The 21,791-nt window shown below is 50.5% G+C and overlaps 1 protein-coding gene across 2 annotated transcripts in view; it reads right to left on the bottom strand.

The window, feature by feature from the left end:
* ARFGAP2 (ARF GTPase activating protein 2) overlaps positions 1-10,380 on the bottom strand; it is a 138,264-nt gene extending 127,884 nt beyond the window's left edge. The window contains exon 1 of one of the 2 annotated variants that reach the window (XM_078684472.1): positions 9,958-10,380. In XM_078684472.1, the coding sequence (XP_078540598.1) occupies positions 9,958-10,029 (72 nt within the window). In that variant the 5' untranslated portion in view covers positions 10,030-10,380. The remainder of the gene's footprint in view (positions 1-9,957) is intronic. The other variant, XM_078684471.1, reaches the window with a different exon arrangement.
* Between the last annotated feature and the right edge of the window lie 11,411 nt (positions 10,381-21,791).

The following is a 21,791-nucleotide window of genomic DNA, read 5'->3' as shown; positions in this document are numbered from 1 at the left end:
AACATGGAAGTACACACACCACAGGGCAGGAAGAAGGGGCACCGACAGGGCAACACACAGGGCAGGGAGCAGGGATCCCGACAGGACAGCGCACAACACAGGGCAGGGAGAATGGGCAGCGCACACTACAGGGCGGGAGAAAAGGGAACTGACAGATTAGCGCACACCACAAGGCAGGGAGAAGCGTTATTGATAGGGCAGGGAAAAGCGGTACTGACCATGCAGTGCATGCAATGGGGAATCGAAAAGTGGCACTGACAGGGAAGCGCACAGGACAGGGAAAAGCGCCACTGACAGGAAAGCACACACCACAGGCAGGGAGGAGCGCCACTGACAGGGAAGCACACACCACAGGCAGGGAGAAGCGCCACTGACTGGGAAGCACAGGGCAGAGGGAAACTGCGCTGGTAAAGTAGCACACAGACAGAAATGCGAGATGCGCGCAGTGAGAGGGCAGGGAGACCGGCGTGCACTGGCAGAAGCGAGGGAGGCCTATTGTGCGAGTGTAAGATGGAGAATGACCTGTGCTGGGAATGGACCGGAGGATGCGCTCAATCACAGGGAAAGGCAAACGCTGAAACTGAGGGTGAACGGATGCGCAAAGAAGCATGCAGAGCAGCAGCGCTAGAAAAGCGAGCCAGCAACAAAGGATGACTGCCCGGAGGTCGTGATCAGATGTGGGAACAGAGACAGAATATACAGCTTCAGAGTGAGACGACGAGTGTCGACGGGGGATTGGAAAGAAGAGCAGTCAAGGGAACGGATTCTGCCATGATATGGCCGTAGAAGCTGAAGAAAAAGATCCAGTCGATCAGGGAGACTGAACAAGAGACCAAGAACGCTGGGCGCAGTGAGCCCCAAGGCAGCGCTAGATCGCCTTGCGATTCCCATCCAGACCCACATCTACCTCGGGCCAAGTCCCATCAGGAAAAAAAGCAACAATTAAAGAGAGTCCTGGACAGCAGATGACAACCTTGCAGGGTGGGATCTACGTGCTACTCTTCAGAAGCGAGAAAGCTGTCAGTCCCGCTCGCCTCCTACACAGCCCCTGCTGTACCACAATCAGAAGGAACGTGACGAGCGCCGTCAGCCAGACGCCAAGCAGGAAGGCAGCGTTTAACAAGCATCAACAAGGCTAGCGGCAGGCAGGCAGGGGAGGAGAGGAGGAGGGGGGAGGAGAGTAGGGGAGGCACGGCCTAGCGGCCCTGCAATCAAGTAGTGAGGGGGCGGAGCTGGGGGAGGCTGTGGAAGAGAGTAGGCAAGGCGACACGGCGGGAGGGGGCGGAGCGGGTAAACAAAGACGGACATGCACGCGCCCGTGACTTTTAAGGTCAATGCGCATGCGCATAAGCTTAATGCGCATGCGCATTGACCTTAAAAGTCACGGGCACTGCAAGGAATCGCCACGATTCCTTGCAAGTTAGATAAAGTGTGGATGAGCCCCTATAGTCTCGCTTGCTCGATGCGCATGCGCATCGACAGGCGAGACCTAAAAATGGTTATTAGTGTGATTACGCATACGGATATAACAGAAGGGAATACCACAATACCATACAAATTTATCAAGAAACAAACTCGGCCCAAACAGTAGGGACTTAAGTTCTACAAAAGGGTTTTATTTAATGTAGAAAAACGTTGTTTCAGTATTTCTCAGTATAGTCTTATTCCACAAATGAATTTTCTCCAGCCCTTAACACATTGATTTACAAAAAGGGGTGGTGAGGGACAGAGTCTCTGAATTAAGCAGAATACTCTCACCCAGTCAAGAGATCAGGGCTAGATCCAACACCGTTTTTTAGCTCACTGCACCATCCCAGTTTCAGAACCTGGCTGTATGCAAATTAGTCTGTTCCTGTCCCAGTGCATGATGGGAACAGGGCAAACCAAACTACAAAAGCCAATTCTTACACTGGGAAGGAAACAAGCTTCCGGGGACCGGTTTCTGGCATTACAGCCGTCTTCGGCCCGGCTTGCTTGAATCCTGATGGTGCAATGAGCAAGGGACTCATGTCTGAGTATACCCTTCCACGCTTAGGGTGGACAAAATTATTTACAAAAAGGGGTGGTGAGGGACAGAGTCTCTGAATTAAGCAGAATACTCTCACCCAGTCAAGAGATCAGGGCTAGATCCAACACCGTTTTTTAGCTCACTGCACCATCCCAGTTTCAGAACCTGGCTGTATGCAAATTAGTCTGTTCCTGTCCCAGTGCATGATGGGAACAGGGCAAACCAAACTACAAAAGCCAATTCTTACACTGGGAAGGAAACAAGCTTCCGGGGACCGGTTTCTGGCATTACAGCCGTCTTCGGCCCGGCTTGCTTGAATCCTGATGGTGCAATGAGCAAGGGACTCATGTCTGAGTATACCCTTCCACGCTTAGGGTGGACAAAATTATTTACAAAAAGGGGTGGTGAGGGACAGAGTCTCTGAATTAAGCAGAATACTCTCACCCAGTCAAGAGATCAGGGCTAGATCCAACACCGTTTTTTAGCTCACTGCACCATCCCAGTTTCAGAACCTGGCTGTATGCAAATTAGTCTGTTCCTGTCCCAGTGCATGATGGGAACAGGGCAAACCAAACTACAAAAGCCAATTCTTACACTGGGAAGGAAACAAGCTTCCGTGGACCGGTTTCTGGCATTACAGCCGTCTTCGGCCCGGCTTGCTTGAATCCTGATGGTGCAAGCGTGGAAGGGTATACTCAGATGTGAGTCCCTTGCTCATTGCACCATCAGGATTCAAGCAAGCCGGGCCGAAGACGCCTGAAATGGCAGAAACCGGTCCCCGGAAGCTTGTTTCCTTCCCAGTGTAAGAATTGGCTTTTGTAATCTGGTCTGCCCTGTTCCCATGATGCACTGGGCCAGGGACAGACTAATTTGCATACAGCCAGGTTCTGAAACTGGGATGGTGCAATGAGCTAAAAAACGGTGTTGGATCCAGCCCTGATCTCTTGACTGGGTGAGAGTACTCTGCTTAATTCAGAGACTCTGTCCATCACCACCCCTTGTTGTAAATAATTTTGTCCACCCTAAGCGTGGAAGGGTATACTCAGATGTGAGTCCCTTGCTCATTGCACCATCAGGATTCAAGCAAGCCGGGCCGAAGACGCCTGAAATGGCAGAAACCGGTCCCCGGAAGCTTGTTTCCTTCCCAGTGTAAGAATTGGCTTTTGTAATCTGGTCTGCCCTGTTCCCATGATGCACTGGGCCAGGGACAGACTAATTTGCATACAGCCAGGTTCTGAAACTGGGATGGTGCAATGAGCTAAAAAACGGTGTTGGATCTAGCCCTGATCTCTTGACTGGGTGAGAGTACTCTGCTTAATTCAGAGACTCTGTCCATCACCACCCCTTGTTGTAAATAATTTTGTCCACCCTAAGCGTGGAAGGGTATACTCAGATGTGAGTCCCTTGCTCATTGCACCATCAGGATTCAAGCAAGCCGGGCCGAAGACGCCTGAAATGGCAGAAACCGGTCCCCGGAAGCTTGTTTCCTTCCCAGTGTAAGAATTGGCTTTTGTAATCTGGTCTGCCCTGTTCCCATGATGCACTGGGCCAGGGACAGACTAATTTGCATACAGCCAGGTTCTGAAACTGGGATGGTGCAATGAGCTAAAAAACGGTGTTGGATCTAGCCCTGATCTCTTGACTGGGTGAGAGTACTCTGCTTAATTCAGAGACTCTGTCCATCACCACCCCTTGTTGTAAATAATTTTGTCCACCCTAAGCGTGGAAGGGTATACTCAGATGTGAGTCCCTTGCTCATTGCACCATCAGGATTCAAGCAAGCCGGGCCGAAGACGCCTGAAATGGCAGAAACCGGTCCCCGGAAGCTTGTTTCCTTCCCAGTGTAAGAATTGGCTTTTGTAATCTGGTCTGCCCTGTTCCCATGATGCACTGGGCCAGGGACAGACTAATTTGCATACAGCCAGGTTCTGAAACTGGGATGGTGCAATGAGCTAAAAAACGGTGTTGGATCTAGCCCTGATCTCTTGACTGGGTGAGAGTACTCTGCTTAATTCAGAGACTCTGTCCATCACCACCCCTTGTCTTAACACATTGATGACATCCGGCTGGAGGTTAAGTAACCAGTTAGCATGGAGGAGTTTTAGTGCATGGCCGTTCTTAGTTGGTGGAGCGATTTGTCTGGTTAATTCGATGTTTATATTTGTGCCACAAATTTTGCTAATCCCGGCCACAATATCTGGGGCGTGGGGAGGAAAGGGGGGACTGACCTTACCGTTTAGAGCTTTGGCACTCCTTTACTGCCCCTTCTTCACCCACACAGCACCCCCAAACACCGCCCCCCCCCCGTCCCTTCCTACCTTGTGCCCTCCCCCACCCGCCCAGTGGTAACCCTACTCTCTAACAGCCCTCTATCTGTGGAGCCTTGGCACTCCTTTGCTGCCCCCTTCTTCCTCCACACAGCCCCCCAGACCACTCCACCCACTGCTGCCTCCCACCAGGTGACCCTCCTCCAACCATCCTTCTCCTGTATAGTTCTGACACTCCTTTGCTGCCGCTTCTTCGTCCACATAGTCCCCCCCCCACACCCCCCGGTGCTGCCTCTCACCCTCTGCCCCCTCCTTTGGCAGTGACCTTCCCCTTTCTTCCCTATCCCTCCTTCTTCTGCACCATGGCACTTCATCTCCCACACAGCCCCATTCCCCCATTACCCGCTCCTTGCTCTCTCTCCCAGCCCGCATTCTCCTGCACTTGTAGAGTATGGCACTCCTTTACACCCTCACAGCCCCGCCCTCACAGCCCCCTCCTCTCTCCCCCAGCCTTCCTGCACCTGCAGAGCCCTGTATCTCCTGGGTGTGGCTCCCTGTCGCCTCTCCCCTGCAGCACCCCCTCTTCACAAGGTAGTAACTCTCATATGTCCACCCCTGCCCTCCTTTCCCTTTCCCTGCAGAGCCCTGGCACTCCTTTACTGCCCCTTCATCTCTTACACAGCCCCAACCCGTACCACCATGTGTCCACTCCTTCCTCAGAAATGACCCCTTCTCTCTCTCTCTTCCAGAGCCCTGTCACTACTTTACTGCCCTTACTCTCCCACACAGCCCCTTCCTCTGGGCCCCCTCCTCTCCAGGTAGAGACCCTTCTCATATATCCCCCACCCCACTCTTCTTTCCCTGGACCTGCAGAGCCCTGTCACTCCTGTGGGTTGCTCCCTGTCACCCCTCCCCAAGCAGTCACTTATCTATCCCCCCCGACCTCAGCCATCCTCCCCTGCAGAGCCCTCTGTCTCATAGGTGTCGCTCCCTGTCCCCCTTCCCTGCAAAGTCCCCCTCGTCCACAGGTAGTGACCCTCCGACACCCCAGGCACTCCTTACCCCTGCAGAGCCCTGTCACTCCTGGGTGTCACGCACTGTCACCCCTCCCCAGGTAGTGACCCTCCTCTCTCTCCCCCCTGACATCCTCCCCAGCACCTGCAGAGCCCTGTCACTCCAGGGTGTCACGCCCCGTCACTCCTGGGCGTCACTCCCTGTCAACGATTCCCCGCAGATCCCCCTCCTCCCCAGGTACTGACCCTCCTTCCCTGCACCTGCAGAGCCCTGTCACTCCTGGGTGTCACGCCCCGTCACTCCTGGGTGTCACGCCCCGTCACTCCTGGGTGTCACGCCCCGTCACTCCTGGGTGTCACGCCCCGTCACTCCTGGGTGTCACGCCCCGTCACTCCTGGGTGTCACGCCCCGTCACTCCTGGGTGTCACGCCCGTCACTCCTGGGTGTCACGCCCGGTAAACAACCTTTACAACGCAACTTTTACCACGCAGTGCCTTTACAACGCAACTTTTACAACGCAAACCATTACAACGCATTGCGCTGGGGGGCGCTCTAGGATAGGGAATAGGTTTAATGTACTATCCAACACCTTCCCTACTATCCACGGGGACTCGAGTTGGAATAGTAAATTAAACAATTCACTATCCAGCGCCTAAAAGCACTACGCGTTGTAATGGTATGCGGTGTAAAAACCGCATTGTAAAAGCATGCATTGTAATGTCATACATCCGTCACGCCCTTGTCACCCCCCCTCCCCCCGCAGGGCTCTCCTCCACAGATAGTGACCCTCCTCTCTCTCCCTCCAGCCCTCCTCCCCTGCACCTGCAGAGCCCTGTCATTCCCCCCGCAGGTCCCCCTCCTCCCCAGGTACTGACCCTCCACCCCTGGGTTTCACGCTTGTAAGGAAGTAGGAGTTATCCAAGAAGGACGAATCGTAGGTGTAGATTAATATCCAAATGGGTTTTATTCCAAGTTAATAACAGCATTACACGGGAGCGCCACCAGCTGTCAGGCAATATAAACGTTACATGTCTGCTTCTACAACTGTATGTTTAAACAGTAAGAGCATCCTCGAGAGATGCACCTTCAAACAAACATGTTTGAAGGAACACTCTCACTCGAGGATGCAGGAAACAGAACGTGCGAGGTTAAGAACACATTACCTCACAAAAGCATAGAAGTGGAAGAAAGACAATACCTTACATCATCTCCTTTCTTATAATAAACAAAAAATATAAAATCAAACAAATGAACTTAAGATATATAGAAATCCTTAAACCTTGTATGAATGGAATAATTATAGATCGGCCTAATATGTTCATACATTTCATTTGTAGAGGAAGACATTTGAGAAAACATTGGTGAAGAATGCAAAAAGATACTTAACAGAATTTTTTAGTTATAACCATGAAAATGTTTGAACCATGAACATTTTCACAAAAGCCCTTTTACATCCCTACCCCTTCTTTTCAATAAAAACCGGACATTTTGAAGTCTTAATAGACCTTCATAAAAATTGAACAGAAAAAGGATAAATATCAAAATACCTCTTTTGCAAGTTTCTACAATAATACACTTTAAGCTTACCAAAGTTGAAGTAAACTCAATGCACACATTCCACTGATGCCAAGTGGAAATAAAAAGGTGGTGTCCCTTTATCTCCATACAGCAAAATATTACTTAAAATGAAAAGTTCCTGCCAAACCTTGGCATAAATTTTGAGGACACCCAATAAGACAAAGTGTGTGTACCAACTAAAACCCTTAGGTTTCTCAAACTAAAATTAAAACGCTCCAGAATGACATTCGGAAAAATTTCCTATTAAGTCTTTGAATTGCATCTCTATAAACATTCCAGCCCTCGCCTGCTCCTGGAGGTGGAATTGAAAGGGGTAAGTTATCGTAAACTTCTCTACCAGCTCTCCCCAAGTGACTATAAAGAATAGCAAGCTTCCTTTTAGGAGCATAATCCTCTGCATCAATTGCCACTAAATAATTCTCGAAGCTTCTAAACCAAGTTTTCCACGGTTCCACAGGTTTTCCATTAACAGGTAAAAATTTGTTCAGAATAATCACCTGTTGATTATTAGCCATTTTTTTTTAAATAAATTAACTACTTTGACAATAAGATAATTTGTAAATATGCTTAAATATACTATCCAGAAAATTTAAATAACTTTTGTATTCTTCCTTTTAGTTTTTAACTGCAGACTTGAAAATGGTGAATGTCTTTAAAATGCTGAATGTCTTTAAAATGCTGAATGTCTTTAAAATGCTGAATGTCTTTAAAATGCTGAATGTCTTTAAAATGCTGAATGTCTTTAAAATGCTGAATGTCTTTAAAATGCTGAATGTCTTTAAAATGTAGAATGTTTTTTTTAAAATGCCCAAAATGATGTTTCCACTCTCCTTACCAACAACGTACCAGTCTTTTAAATGACAAGTGTCTTTAAAGTGCCAAAGGAGCTATTTATAGCCTTCTTCCCATGAATGTATTTCAGTTTTGAAATATAAAATGAAGACTTAGTAAGCTCTTGCGTCTTGCACTCTTTCTGTTTCTTCAAATTCAAGTAAAACCGGACTTTTAAAACTCCAAAGTCTTTAAAATGCTTAAAACAAAATTCCCAACCTGCTTTACAGAATTAAAAATCACTCGTGAAATGTCAATTTAAAAGTTGTGCATACCCTTGTGAAGATTTTTCAAAGGAATGAAGCTTTTAAAGGATTTCCGTCTAACTGAACGCTTGCACAACGACTTTCAAATTAGATGTAACCTTACAGCAAAATCAATCGTGCGCGTAGCGTTTTTCTTAAGAAATCAGCTTCAGAATCTAAATATTTCCGTTGCGCAATGACGTCATCGCGATCTGCTCTCACGTGGTTTTAGCTCAAAGAGCTCCGTGCAAAATCAGGTATCTGGTCAAAAATCCATAAATCGATGAAAACAACACCTTCAAACTCCGTTCAAAAAGGTGAGTGAAACACACGCGTTTCTCTTAAAAATGAGCACAGTGGAACAAATACATTCTTGGAAGATTAACGTTGCTGGAGAAAGAAACGATCCAAGAAATTAGTGAAAATGCTGAAAGTGGTTGAAATTTTCCCAAATCCTGTCGCCAAATGTAAGGAAGTAGGAGTTATCCAAGAAGGACGAATCGTAGGTGTAGATTAATAGCCAAATGGGTTTTATTCCAAGTTAATAACAGCATTACACGGGAGCGCCACCAGCTGTCAGGCAATATAAAAGTTACATGTCTGCTTCTACAACTGAATGTTTAAACAGTAAGAGCATCCTCGAGAGATGCACCTTCAAACATAAACATGTTTGAAGGAACACTCTCACTCGAGGATGCAGGAAACAGAACGTGCGAGGTTAAGAACACATTACCTCACAAAAGCATAGAAGTGGAAGAAAGACAATACCTTACAACGCCCTGTCACTCCTGGGTGTCACGCCCTGTCATACCTCCCCCGTAGGGCCCCCTCCTCCGCAGGTAGTGACCTCCTCTCTGTCCCCCCCAGCGCTCCTCCCCAGCACCTGCAGAGCCCTGTCACTCCAGGGTGTCACGCCCCGTCACTCGAGGGTGTCACGCCCTGTCACTCCAGGGTGTCACGCCCCGTCACTCGAGGGTGTCACGCCCTGTCACTCCAGGGCATCATCCCTCCCCTGCAGGGCCCCCTCCTCCCCAGATAGTGACCCCACTCTCTCTCCCTCCAGCCCTCCTCCCCCTGCACCTGCAGAGCCCTGTCCCTCCTGGGTGTCACGCCCCGTCACTCCAGGGTGTCACGCCCCGTCACTCCAGGGTGTCACGCCCTTGCCATCCTTCCCCCGCAGGGCCCCCTCCTCCCCAGTTAGTGACCCCCCTCTCTCTCCCCCAGCCCTCCTCCCCCTGCACCTGCAGAGCCCTGTCCCTCCTGGGTGTCACGCCCCGTCACTCCAGGGTGTCACGCCCCGTCACTCCAGGGTGTCACGCCCTTGTCATCCCTCCCCCCCAGGGCCCCCCTCCTCCCCGGGTAGTGACCCCCCCTCTCTCGCTCCCCCCAGCCCTCCTCACCTGCAGAGCCCGGTCGCCCCTGGGTGTCGCTCCCTGCCCCCCTCCTCCCCAGGTAGTGGCCCTCCTCCCTCTCTCCCCAGCCCTCCTCCCCTGCACCTGCAGAGCCCGGTCACTCCTGGGTGTCGCCCCCTGCCCCCCTCCGCCCTCAGGGCCCCTATCCCACAGGGCCACCTCCTCCCCAGGTAGGGACCCTCCTCCCCTCCACCTGCAGAGCCCTGTCACTCCCCCCGCAGGTCCGCCTCCTCCCCAGGTACTGACCCTCCATTCCTGCACTAGCAGAGCCCCGTCACTCCTGGGTGTCACGCCCCGTCACTCCATGGTGTCACGCCCCGTCACTCCATGGTGTCACGCCCCGTCACTCCATGGTGTCACGCCCCGTCACTCCTGGGTGTCACGCCCCGTCACTCCAGGGTGTCACGCCCCGTCACTCCAGGGTGTCACGCCTTGTCATCCCTCCCCCGCAGGGCCCCCCCCCCCCCCCCCCCCCCCCCTCCCCTCCCCAGGTAGTGGCCCTCCTCCCTCTCTCCCCAGCCCTCATCCCCTGCACCTGCAGAGCCCGGTCTCTCCTGGGTGTCGCCCCCTGCCCCCCTCCGCCCTCAGGGCCCCCTCCTCACCCGGTTGGTGGGCGCCGCCCGCAGCCGCTTCAGGACGCTCTGGATCTCGGTCTTGCTGGGCTCGGCGGCCATCTCTGCTCAGCTCCCAGCAGCCCCCGCGGCACCGACGGCGTCACTGACGCTGGAGACAGCGACGACGGACTGCGGCGCGCATCCTTCCGTTCCTTGCACGGCGACGGGCGGGCGCCATCTTGGATCGGGCACCGAGGATGGAGGCGGATGAGGAGGAACGCTTCCCTGCGCCTCGTGCGGCGCCGGGAGCACTCTCAGGGGCGGACGCTCGTCAGTTACCTTCAGCTCGTGAGTTACTTTCCGTTGTAGACGCAGGCGCGCACGCTGACAAACACAAGTCCACGGGACCCTGCGTTGGAACCCGGTGCATCATGGCGGGTGCCCTGTCGTTTGTGATGTTCAACTACCTGTTCGGTGAGGGGACGTCACTTCCGAAGTAAATGGGCGGAGCTAAAACCATCCCATTACTGCGGGCATACCAATGAGGGTGGAGCTTCCATGAGCTTCAGCCCGGCTTCAGAATCTGATTGGTCTAAAAATGGGCTACAGTGCGTGGCGGCTTGGCTGGGCGCCAATGAGGTGCAAGGCACCTGAGCTGTGGTAAGAAGAGGGGCCTGGTGTGTCTCCTGCTCAATGGAGGCCTTTGGGCACCTGGAGGCTCCTGGTGACAGAACATGTAGCATGAAGGTACCTGGTAATACAGGGACACGGTGGAGGACGGAGGCATGGTTGTGTTGCGTAGTAAACTTATACTCCTCGCAACATGGCCACCGTTGGTCAGTAGACCTTTCTCGATGTTCACAACCCTAAAGCCTCCCAATATACCTGTGTGCATTCTACTTTGTATGTGAAGGTTCCGCACTTGTTAGTTGATGGTCTGGTCAGCTGGCGAGGTGTACTGCTCGGCTGCGTCTTAACCCCATAGCTGCGGCAGCTATTCCGCCGCAGCACTACCAGGGAGAGGGGGGAGAGAAGGGGGAGCCGCAGCGCTCTCGTACTCGTGACGGAACCGCTCCATCACGAGCCTCAGGTGGGCTGTGATTGTGACGGAGCGGTTCCGTCTCGGCCCCGCCCGCTCAACAGAACGCACCGTGCAGGCGCGGCGAGCGGTGCGTGACAGAACCGCTCCGTCACCAGCACAGCCCACCCGAGGCTCGTGACGGAGCGGTGCCGTCACGAGCATGGAACGGGTTAATACACCTATCATGTAACTTATCCAGCTGTATGTGATCCATCTACATTTATTTACACCATGTTGCTGCTTAACAAATACTAAACTACACCCTTTTCTTCTGTAGGGGTTTACAAATTGGCGACGAGGAATGCAACACAAGCAACAAACTTCTCCGGAGCGGCGTGCTGAATCAATTCAGTTACATTGTCTTCGGTTGGAGCCCTCGTCCCATCAGCAGAGAAATCACCCACATCCAGCTTTAGCCGCACCTCCAATAAAGATTGGGAGACACGGTACAATCATTTTTACTTTTAGCAGAGGCGCGTTTACCCTCAGGGGTCTGCAGAATTAAACAAACTCCAGCTTCTGCAAGAATAATTTTAAATTCTAGTTAGAACACGGATGCTTCTCTCTTTACTGGGTAAATTAACAGCAGCCAAATAAAACTGTATAAAACAAAAAAAGACATATCAAATGAGCCAACAGGCACATGCTCTAATCACAGACCACCCAGCCTTTTAAAGACAGTATTGTCAATTTTTAGGTATCGCCTGTCGATGCGCATGCGCATCGAGCTTGCAAGACTATTGGGGCTTAAACAGTCTTTAACCAACTTGCAAGGAATCGTGGCGATTCCTTGCAGTGCCCGTGAAATTCAAGCTCAATGCGCATGCGCATTGAGCTTAAAAGCTCGTGCACATCAGTTCCCTCAGCCGGCTGCTTTAACACCCTCTCCCCGCTCCGCCCCCTCCCCTGCCCGCCGTGTCGCATTTCTCCTCCCCCCTCCCCTTCCCATGTGCTCCCACATATACCCTCTCCCCGCTCCGCCCCCTCCCCTGCCCGCCGTGTCGCATTTCTCCTCCCCCCTCCCCTTCCCATGTGCTCCCACATATACACACAATTATTGCTGTAATTATATGTAATTGTTATGCAATTCCCTGCTAAATACAAGAATATTGCTGTAACTGTATGTAATTGTTGTATAATCATGCCGGTTTTTATTTGTATGGTTTAGCTACATGTCAATACTTTATGCAGGAGCCACGGGCAAACCTGCACATCTGCACTCTTTTTAGCCTGTTCTTGTGCCTAATGTTTCTATATGCACTTGGATTGCTGCCTCCTCTCCTGGTACACGCCCAGCACACACAGCTAGCTCAGGTTCCCCTGTTCCCGCCCCCCCACACGTCACGGCCTTTTCCCGCCCACCCCAGTCCCAGCCACTCCCCTCCAAGTACTTTTAACCTCCCACTGTTGCCGGCGTTTCCATGGCAACTTGGATTCACTCCACGACAGACCCCGCTTAAGGTACGTGTTCCGTCTCTGCTCCCGATCACGAGATCGCTCCATGACGCGATTATGTGTTCGCTAACTAGCCCCCTTTCCGCCTCCTGAATTACTCTCGATCCCCGGCCGATCACTCACGGATCGACGCCTTTACCACACCAGACAGGATTCCCTTGCAATTACGAACCTGTCCAACGGAACCGGAGCCTCAGTGTAGGAGAGTAGGGTCTGCTATCCTATGGTCACCCCAAATTTTTGCTTTTTGCTTCACTGGTTTTCGACTACTGAGGCTGTGGGCCTGCTGATCAGACCCCCAGCCTGCTGTTCTCTCACTAAATTACTGACACATGTGCTATAGGCACATACCACAATTGGAAATGGACTCCTTGTCAGCCCCTGTATAATGCACTATAGGTGCCCAGGGCATAGGGGCCACCAAGGCCTACCAGGGGCTGCAGCATATCTTTTGCCACCCCTGGCTGGTTCTTAAATTGACACAACTGGCTGTTCACTCAGCTGGGGTAAGGTGGTGTAATCACCCCTTGCTTAGATATAGTATACCTATATCTAAACCTATATCTGGACACATATTAACCTGTGAGCCACTCCTATGGAAGGCCTCATCAATCCTGGAGGCAGAGTGCGTGGTTTCATGTGAGATGGAGCTCTAGCATGAGCTGAGCCTGTCTGCAGCTGTCGGGAACAACTCCCTAAGCTTTTTCAGGATAACGCCATACCATATACTCTTAAGTGCCTTATAATCCTCGCGGTTATATAGCATCTTTGGTTTGGCTTTGTCAAAACATGTCGTGTAAGGTGTCATACGATTTGGAATACTATCCCCTCGCCAGTTCTGGCGACGGGGATAGCATTCCACCCCTCTAGAGGGGTAAGACATGTTACTTTACTTAAATGCGGTTAATTTCACAAAGGGCCTTAGATCCACAAAATGGATGCCTCTGCCATAGACACGGGTCTGGACCCCTGCAGTGGACCGAAACTCCGCCAAATGGGGCCTGGACAAAGGGTTTCCTGTCGCAGGGGGGTTTTACCACCCTCCAGACAGGAGATAGTGGATTGTAGCAGGGAGGTCTGAAAGAAACCAGACACTGCTTGGGGCGCACAAGGCTGCCCCTTGCATATTCCGGCCAAACCGGTTCTGGGGCACTCCAGCCCTCGTGCCAGGGCGGCCTGGATCAAAGGAAAGGGGTGTAACCACCCCCTTCCTGGGTCCCACCCATAGGAGGGGACCTAGCAGGTAATCACGCCCCCCAGATTCGAATAAGAGTGGGAGCAGTGCCAATGCACTTTAGATTTCCTGAAAGAAACACAAGAAACGAAACTCTGGACCCTTGGACCTCCTACTCAATGTGGAAGCCCGAAGAATCTCCCTTGTGGTCAAGGAGTGACCACCCTGCACCAGCAGGCACCATCCAGCCCTCGACGTCTACTTTGTCGCAGTTCCCGCCGGAACTCGAGCGACTGAGATCGACGAGTTCAAGCTTGCCTGCCTTCCTACAGCCCGATCCACAGTCCCTGCAGAGCTGAGACCCGTGGAGGCGACCGGAAGCGTGGGGCACGCCATCTTGAATTGACCACGAGACGCTGACCGTGCAGCCCACGAGTGACCCTCGAAGCTGTGCACTGGGGTTTGAGAAGCCCCAACCCTGAGCCACTCTTGCACCGAAGATCAGCCCTCCACACTCGACGAGTGCTGCGTGGGGCCCTTCTGCTCCATTTGGCTCAACGCGTTGGCCCGGTCACTTGCCAGCCGGCTAGTGGTCCCTGTGCCGACGAAACTACAAAAACGACTTGTGAATCTGGTTGCTCCAGATTTGCACCAGCTCCCCTGAAAAGGAGCCCCCACTCTGACCTTCCTGGTTTGAGTGAGAAGCAATCTCCCGGTTCCGCGTGGATTGCTTTTGCCAAGTGTTGTTTGCTCCAATCTTGAAGCCGACAGCGCCGACGGCGAGAGCCTGCGTGGGACAGATCGTGACCTGCTCCTGGACGTCGCAGATGCCCCAGAGCCCACGTGACAGCGGAGAGAAGCGCCTCGACGACCACCTGATTGCGCCCGACATTGCCTGGTTCCGTCCTGGTTCCACCCTGGTCACTGCTGAGTGACCCAGACTCTGTCCCCTCTGCTTTCAGGTACTTCTCGACTTGAGTCCACCCTTGGACTCCACCGGACACTTCTCCTTCACACCGCCTGCAGCCCTTTCAGCTTCAAGCACCAAGAGCCTGCGTGACGAAACCCGACTCGACTTCGACCCTATGCACCCGCTTCCTGTGGGTGAGGTAACTTTGCTCCGCCGGTGTTCCCACACTGGTGCACATCTCTAGGGTCTGTGTCTGAAGTTTTGTTCCTCTAGGTTCAGCGGAAGTGTCCTTAAACTTTAACTTTACAACTTTTACGCACCATTGGTTAACATTGGTGCACGCGTGCGCTTTCCGCACTGCACCCGAATCCCGTGGGCCATTCCCGACTTCAGCATTGCTTGTCCTGACTGCTCCCAGCGATTCCCTAGGCCCTAGGCTTAACCACTGCTCGATTGGTATCTCTTATACCACTTGTTTAGTATATGGTTTGAGTGGCCCCCGCCCTCATCCATAATCGTGCAACTTTGTATGTTTAAACAGTGCTTTTGATTTAACGCTTGTGCCCCTTTATTCATAAAGAATACTGGGGATTGTTTTTAGTAATAAACACATATATTTTTATAATATATACTTGTGTGGTGTCCTTTCATTTGATATTACAGGATTGTATGTGGTAAAACAGCTCGCTTAACACGGCCTCTTAAGTTAAGCCTTTAGGCTGCTTAGTCCATGCTACCCCTAGGATAGCTTGTCTAATAAGGTTGACTTACAACCAGACACCATAAGGGATTGTTTGGTCTGATAATCGGTGGTTCCAGAATTGGAAACATCACCTATCAGGCCAACTTCTCACATCAGCCTCCGCCAATACTGGTTTTCCCTTGCCTCCTCCCAGGTGAGCCTTTCCTTCCCCTTGCCCCGTCATGCCTCCTGCTCCGGTCGCAGAGCATATCTGTAACCCGTGCCGTTTTCCTCCCTCCCAGATTAATTTCTAGCCTGCCGATCCACGCTGGATAACTGCGCAGACTCACATCCAATGGATCTCCCCTGGATCGGACCACTCGGTCCACTAGATTCTTTCCTTTCTCCCTCCCCCCCCCCCCCCCGACTTAGAACGACCAGGTGAGCCTTAACTTCCCCTTGCCCCGTCATGCCTCCTGCTCCGGTCGCGGAGCACATCTGTAACCCATGCCGTTTTCCTCCCTCCCAGATTCATTTCCACCCTTCCGATCCACACTGGATAACTGCGCAGACTCACATCCAACGGATCCCCCTTGGATTGGACCACTCTTTCCACTCGATTATTCCCTTTCTCCCTCCCGACTTCGAACGACCAGGTGAGCCTAACTCGACCGGGTACCCACACCTGTTGACCAGCCCGATCCTCGCTGGCCACCTAGCACGCTCCCCACGCAGCCCAACTCAAGACATGCGCTCCATTCCCCCTCCCACGTCAGTCCTCCCTCGCGCAGCCCCCTGCTGCTCTCTTACATACCCAACACCTCATTGATCATTGCGCTGCTCCCTAGCTATTACCCCAACGCAACCTTCCTTGATTTCCCACTCACCCACGCAACGCCACTCACCCACGCAACGCCACTCACCCACGCAACGCCACTCACCCACGCAACGCCACTCACCCACGCAACGCCACTCAGCCACGCAACGCCACTCAGCCACGCAATGCCACTCAACCACGCAACGCCACTCAACCATGCAACGCCACTCAACCACGCAACGCCACTCAACCACGCAACGCCACTCAACCACGCAACGCCACTCAACCACGCAATGCCACCCACGCAACGCCACTCAGCCACGCAACGCCACTCAGCCACGCAACGCCATTCAGCCACGCAACGCCACTCACACACGCAACGCCACTCACACACGCAACGCCACTCACACACGCAACGCCACTCATCCACGCAACACCACTCACACATGCAACGCCACTCAACAACGCAACGCCACTCAACCATGCAACGCCACTCACACACGCAACGCCACTCACACACGCAACGCCACTGAAACAACAGCGCCACTCACACACGCAACGCCACTCACACACGCAACGCCACTCACACACGCAACGCCACTCACACAAACAACGCCACTCACACAAACAACACCACTCATCCACGCAACGCCACTCATCCACGCAACGCCACTCATCCACGCAACGCCACTCATCCATTTGCAAAACGAAAAATGTTAAACTCTTCTATTGCGATACCTATTGCATTTTCAATGCTTGTTTAATCCTCTTTCTTTGCAGACGGAACTGAAATTGTAAGGTCACTAACAGCATCATCAAACTTTAACCACGTACAAACCTACAGGAAGAATCCTCAAACCCTCTTGACCCGAGAGGTTGAAGCAGCAACCACTCTAAATCAGTCTTCTTTACTCAACGAGCAACCATTCAGCCTTCACACAGGTCTGCACCGCCTGTTCGATATATGTTCTCGTGGGAATCCTGCTTCAAATGCGTTTTGATTGTTTCATGTAAAAGCAAAAAATCAAGCCATAGAATTCATACCATCAAATATTATAAGTATCAAATTATCAGACATATCATCAGCAGGGCTGGAAACATAATTAAAAAATAGCAAATGTTTCAACAAAAAGAATGTACTTACAACAAACATATTCAAACAGTGCACCACAAATTAGGGTGGGATAATCCTCACTTTCATGTCCTTAATGGAATTGAAAATTATTATTACGTAAGCTAGAACACTTTTCATTCAATTTCCAGACCGAAGTCTCCAATTAGGCTTGTTTAAAGCTGTGCCACCACCACTGACAGTACATCAGTAACTGGTTTATATTAGACCTAAAAGTCAACTCAGAGGACCAGTCAGCTCCTTTTAGAATGTCTTCTAGGTGTGAAACCAATATGAACGACTTAAGAGGCCATAGCTCCTGTGGCTGAATGTGCGCCAAAAATGGAAATGTCTATACCAGCCTCTGAAAAAAGCCAACACATCCATCTTGACAAAGTAGCAAATGTCACAGGTTTGAAATGATTTTTGCAATGCAATAAGCATTTGCTCGCCTGGGTCTACCTAAAGTTCACTGGTGGCTGCTTTGTAAGCTTTGAGGCTTTGTACCAGCATTATTGGGAAGCGCTGGATAAGACACCATCCTGGTATTACCCTTATTCCTTCTGGAAATGGAAAAGGAAGCCCCGTCTGGGGAGAAAATCCTGCCAGAGAGATCAAGTTCTCAGACATCAGACACTCTCTTACATGAGATGAATATAATAAGTTTGGCCAATAGTTGTGCTAAAGGTACTTATTCTCTGACCCTAGGAAATTTAGGACAACAGTCAAATCCCATAGCGAATAGTGTAGCTTGAGAGGCCTCACACATACGTATTCCTCTCATGAGCTTGCACACCACGAGGTGCTCTCCAACAGGTTTCCTATCAATCAGAGAATGCTCTGTAGAAATGGCAGACCAATAATTATTAATAAACCTGTAAGCTTGTAAGCTAACCCTGAAGCCGCCAAAGAAGAAAGGAAGTTAATCACCAGACAGATATCTGTCCTAGCAGGATCAGAATTCTGTTCACCACACCAAGGAGCCATCGTCGCCATGTCGAAGCATATAGTTTGTGAGTACCTGAAGCCCATGCCTGATTGATATAGAAGGCAGCTTGTTGAGAAATGCTGGCACTTTCCATCTACCCCTGAAACTTTCCAGGATACCCACCCAAGAGAATCAACAGATGAAGTTGATACACTGGGTCCAGCAACAGGATCTGCCGAAATTGAACCAAAAGAAGAGTTTCACAAGACAAAGACAATTAAAGAGACATAGGGAACTACGGCAGAGCACTCTGTAGCAGAGACACCGGAATGATCTCCGCGGTTTGATGACACACGGAGACTGGACTCTGGGGATCGTGCTGAACAGAGGAAATGCATTTCCCAGATGGGGGAAAGCATTCGTCGCTCTCACCTCCAGATCCGGTTGCCAACTGAAAAACAGAGGAATTTGAAGATTGAGACGGAAGGTGAACAGATCCACTGAACAGGGATCCCACTAGTGATTGAGAATGAAGATCTTCAGCCGAAAGTCTCCAATCGCTAAAATCCCAGAGACAGTGGGAGTGCCAATCCACCACCAAATTCCTCTCCCTGAAAAGACATCCTGCTATGACCGATGATCCAATACTGAAGGCAGAATTGCCAAAAGTGTCTGGAAATCGCCGCCAACAGCAGAGATGTCGTTTCTCCCAGTTTGTTGCCAAAACAAACTTCTGAGATGTTGGCCATCCTCAGCAATATGCAATGATCTGTCAGCGATGGGGAAAGATTCTTGATTGCAAATGAACCCGCAAGGAGGAGCTGAAGCTTGGTCACTTTTCACAGGTGGAAGGGGGTCCACCTGTGAAAAGTGACTCAGATTTGTCTCCCCAGGCCCAACTGCTGGCATCCAATTCCAGAATGATCTCTGGAGAACTGCCAAACATCGCTTTGATGTTCCAGGCATCCATGTGTTTGAGTCACCATGTCCTTTCAGTTTTGACCTCTTCTGAGATGTGAGCTCGGTCTGAATGGAACATACCCTTCTACAGATGTTGGATCCTGAATCTTTGGAGAGCCCTGTAATTAAGGGGTCCAAGAAAAATGGTCTGGATGGAAGAAGCCAGGATACTCACAAACAGTGCTACTGATTTCAATGAGATTAACGGGCTCTATAACACAGAGTTCAACTCATTCTTGATAGATCAAATTTTCTGGAAAAGTAAAATCAGTTGAGACATACCTAATCTGTCTGAAATCCCAAACATTCCATGCATTGAGAGGGAGTCAGGCAATACTTCAACTGTTTTATGACAAAAACCCAGGTCCTGGAGGAGTTGAATTGTCCAGGACAGATGGAGAGTTACTGACTGGTGATCCAGTGCCAAGAGGATCAGATCGTCAAGATAGATAATTAGCCCCACACCTTTGGCCCAAAGAGCCTCCACTATGGGTCTCATTAGCTTTGTAAAACACCAAGGAGCAGAGGAGAGCCTAAGGGAAGGACCTTGAACTCTAAGTGACAATCCAGTCAAGTGAATTCGAGGAATTGTCGATAAGGGGATAATAAGGGATTCTTGAAGTGCGCGTCATTCAAGTCCAGCTGGACCATACAGTCGTCTTCTTGTAGAAGAGAGGAGAGGATGAATGCCCTCCATCTTGAAATGCCTGTACAATATCCAGGCATTGAAATCCCTCGGGTTTAAGATTAGGCTAGAACTACCCCCTCTCTTGTCGACCAAGGAAATGATTGCTGAGGAAACCCCTGGGGTGAGGGAAAGAACGGCAGCTTGCGTCTTTTGCAAGAGTGCTTGAATTTCTGCTGAGATGAACACATACTCTTTTTGGGAAAAATACAGCTCCTGTGGAGGGCATGGTTGGAAAAGTGTGTTGGAAAGTTCCAGTTTACAATCCTGGATAGATTTGGGCACCCAAGGGTTTTTAGTTAGAATTTTCCAATTGTGTAAAAATAATCTTTTCCTGTCTACAAGATGTCCTCGGAAAAAGGAATAATTCTCACCTGTGTAGCTGGGATCATGAGAGGCTCCATTCTGTCCTCTGTTGTATCACTTGCGGTAACGCTGGCAGCCCCCATGCTATTGGGTGGAGTAAAAGATATTGCATGAGGACTGATCCTGCCTGTTACCACAGCCGCAGAGGAGGAGTCTCTTTGGGTACCTTAGTAAAACGACGGCCTGAGCATCAGCCCCATAATCGTCTAGCCTTGCCAAAAAGGGTATTACAAAATACTTCTTTTCAAGGAGAGCTGCACCTTGTCTAGAATATTGTATGTTGAGGCAAACATGGCTAAATCCTTGATAAAGGGACTACTGAAGAGGAGATCCTGAGCCACTGACCCTGCCTCCGGAGAGGCTAATCATTTAACTTTGGGTTGATGCATGCGAAAATGGAGCACCTTTTGTTGTTGGATATGGACACATTGGTGTTTTCGCAACTAGCAGATCCCCACCCATCCAGGATATCTGGCTCTATGGGCACATTGGACTCCTTGGTGTGGAAGGCAAGCTACAAGATCTACGTAAGGGCCCTGGAATTGTCTAGCAGTTTAACCTGGCAGTTATGCCAGGCACTGATCTAGCCTTTTTTGGGGTCCTGGCCCTCTTTTTAATAAAATGAATAATGGTGGGGTCCACTTCGGGTGTCCTGATTTTAGACTGTTACTGCATATCAGCAATAAAGAAAAAATCTGGTTGTTGGAACATTTAATGCCTAGAAATTACAATGTAAAAACTACTTGATCACCTAGTGTGTGAAGTTCATTTTTACAGCATGTATGCATTGCAAAGCTTTTCACTAACCCCTTCAGAGATATTTTTACGTGCTCCAGGTGAACCAGTGATTAAATGGCCTGAATGGAGGGAATATTTTGGGAACTACGTCTCTACTTTGGAAGATGAAAACTGAGAGGAATGGTCTCCCTTATGGAAAGAAATCCTTCTGAGTACTTAAGATCCAGAAAGGTTGAGGATATACAATCAAATGGAAAAGAAAGTCAGATTGAATGAAGAGTCTGATGTATACAAAAGTACGTTGGAGGATTTAGAACACTACTTCCCACCCATAGTTTGTATAGCTATTGATTGCCTCCACGTCATTCAAAGGAAGAAGAACAAGAACGGACCAGACTAGGTTTCTTTTTTTTTTTTTACTTTTTTTTTTCAGTTTATACATCAAACAATAACACACAACTGGCATCCATTCAGTGTATGTATGCAGATAGACAACCTCATTAGAGGTACTTAGAACTACAGGCGGCATCAGGGAGGGAACGGACTCATGGGAAAGGGATACAAAAGCACATAATAACACAGTGAGAAGGAGCCAGGCATGACGCTGATACAGGCGGTGAATATTACAGGAGTCCACGCCCCTGCTCCCGTCAGACCCAGTAGGCGCGTCCAACCCACCACTTCCACTTCCACTTTCAGCCATATCACATGAGGAGGGTTCCTCTTCCGCCAGCCCCGATGCACACATTACGCGCCAGGCCATTAGATCATCCTGCAACTTCTCATCCCTCCAAGTGTGTTGAATGTATTTTTCCTCAGCCATTGACCACTCCCTTACATCCCTGAGCCAAGTGGATACCTCCAGGGCCCTTTGCCCCATCCAAGTTATTGCCACCCTGCGCCTGGCTAGAACCAACATTAATTGCAGGAATTTGTACAAAAGTTTCTTTTTCTTGGGCTTCCGGACCAGTGCAA

The sequence above is a fragment of the Lissotriton helveticus genome, chromosome 3_2 (assembly GCF_964261635.1).
Source record: "Lissotriton helveticus chromosome 3_2, aLisHel1.1, whole genome shotgun sequence".
Taxonomy (NCBI): Eukaryota; Metazoa; Chordata; class Amphibia; order Caudata; family Salamandridae; genus Lissotriton; species Lissotriton helveticus.
The sequence above is the reverse complement of the archived record's forward strand: the minus strand, read 5'-3'. Positions and strand labels throughout refer to the sequence as shown.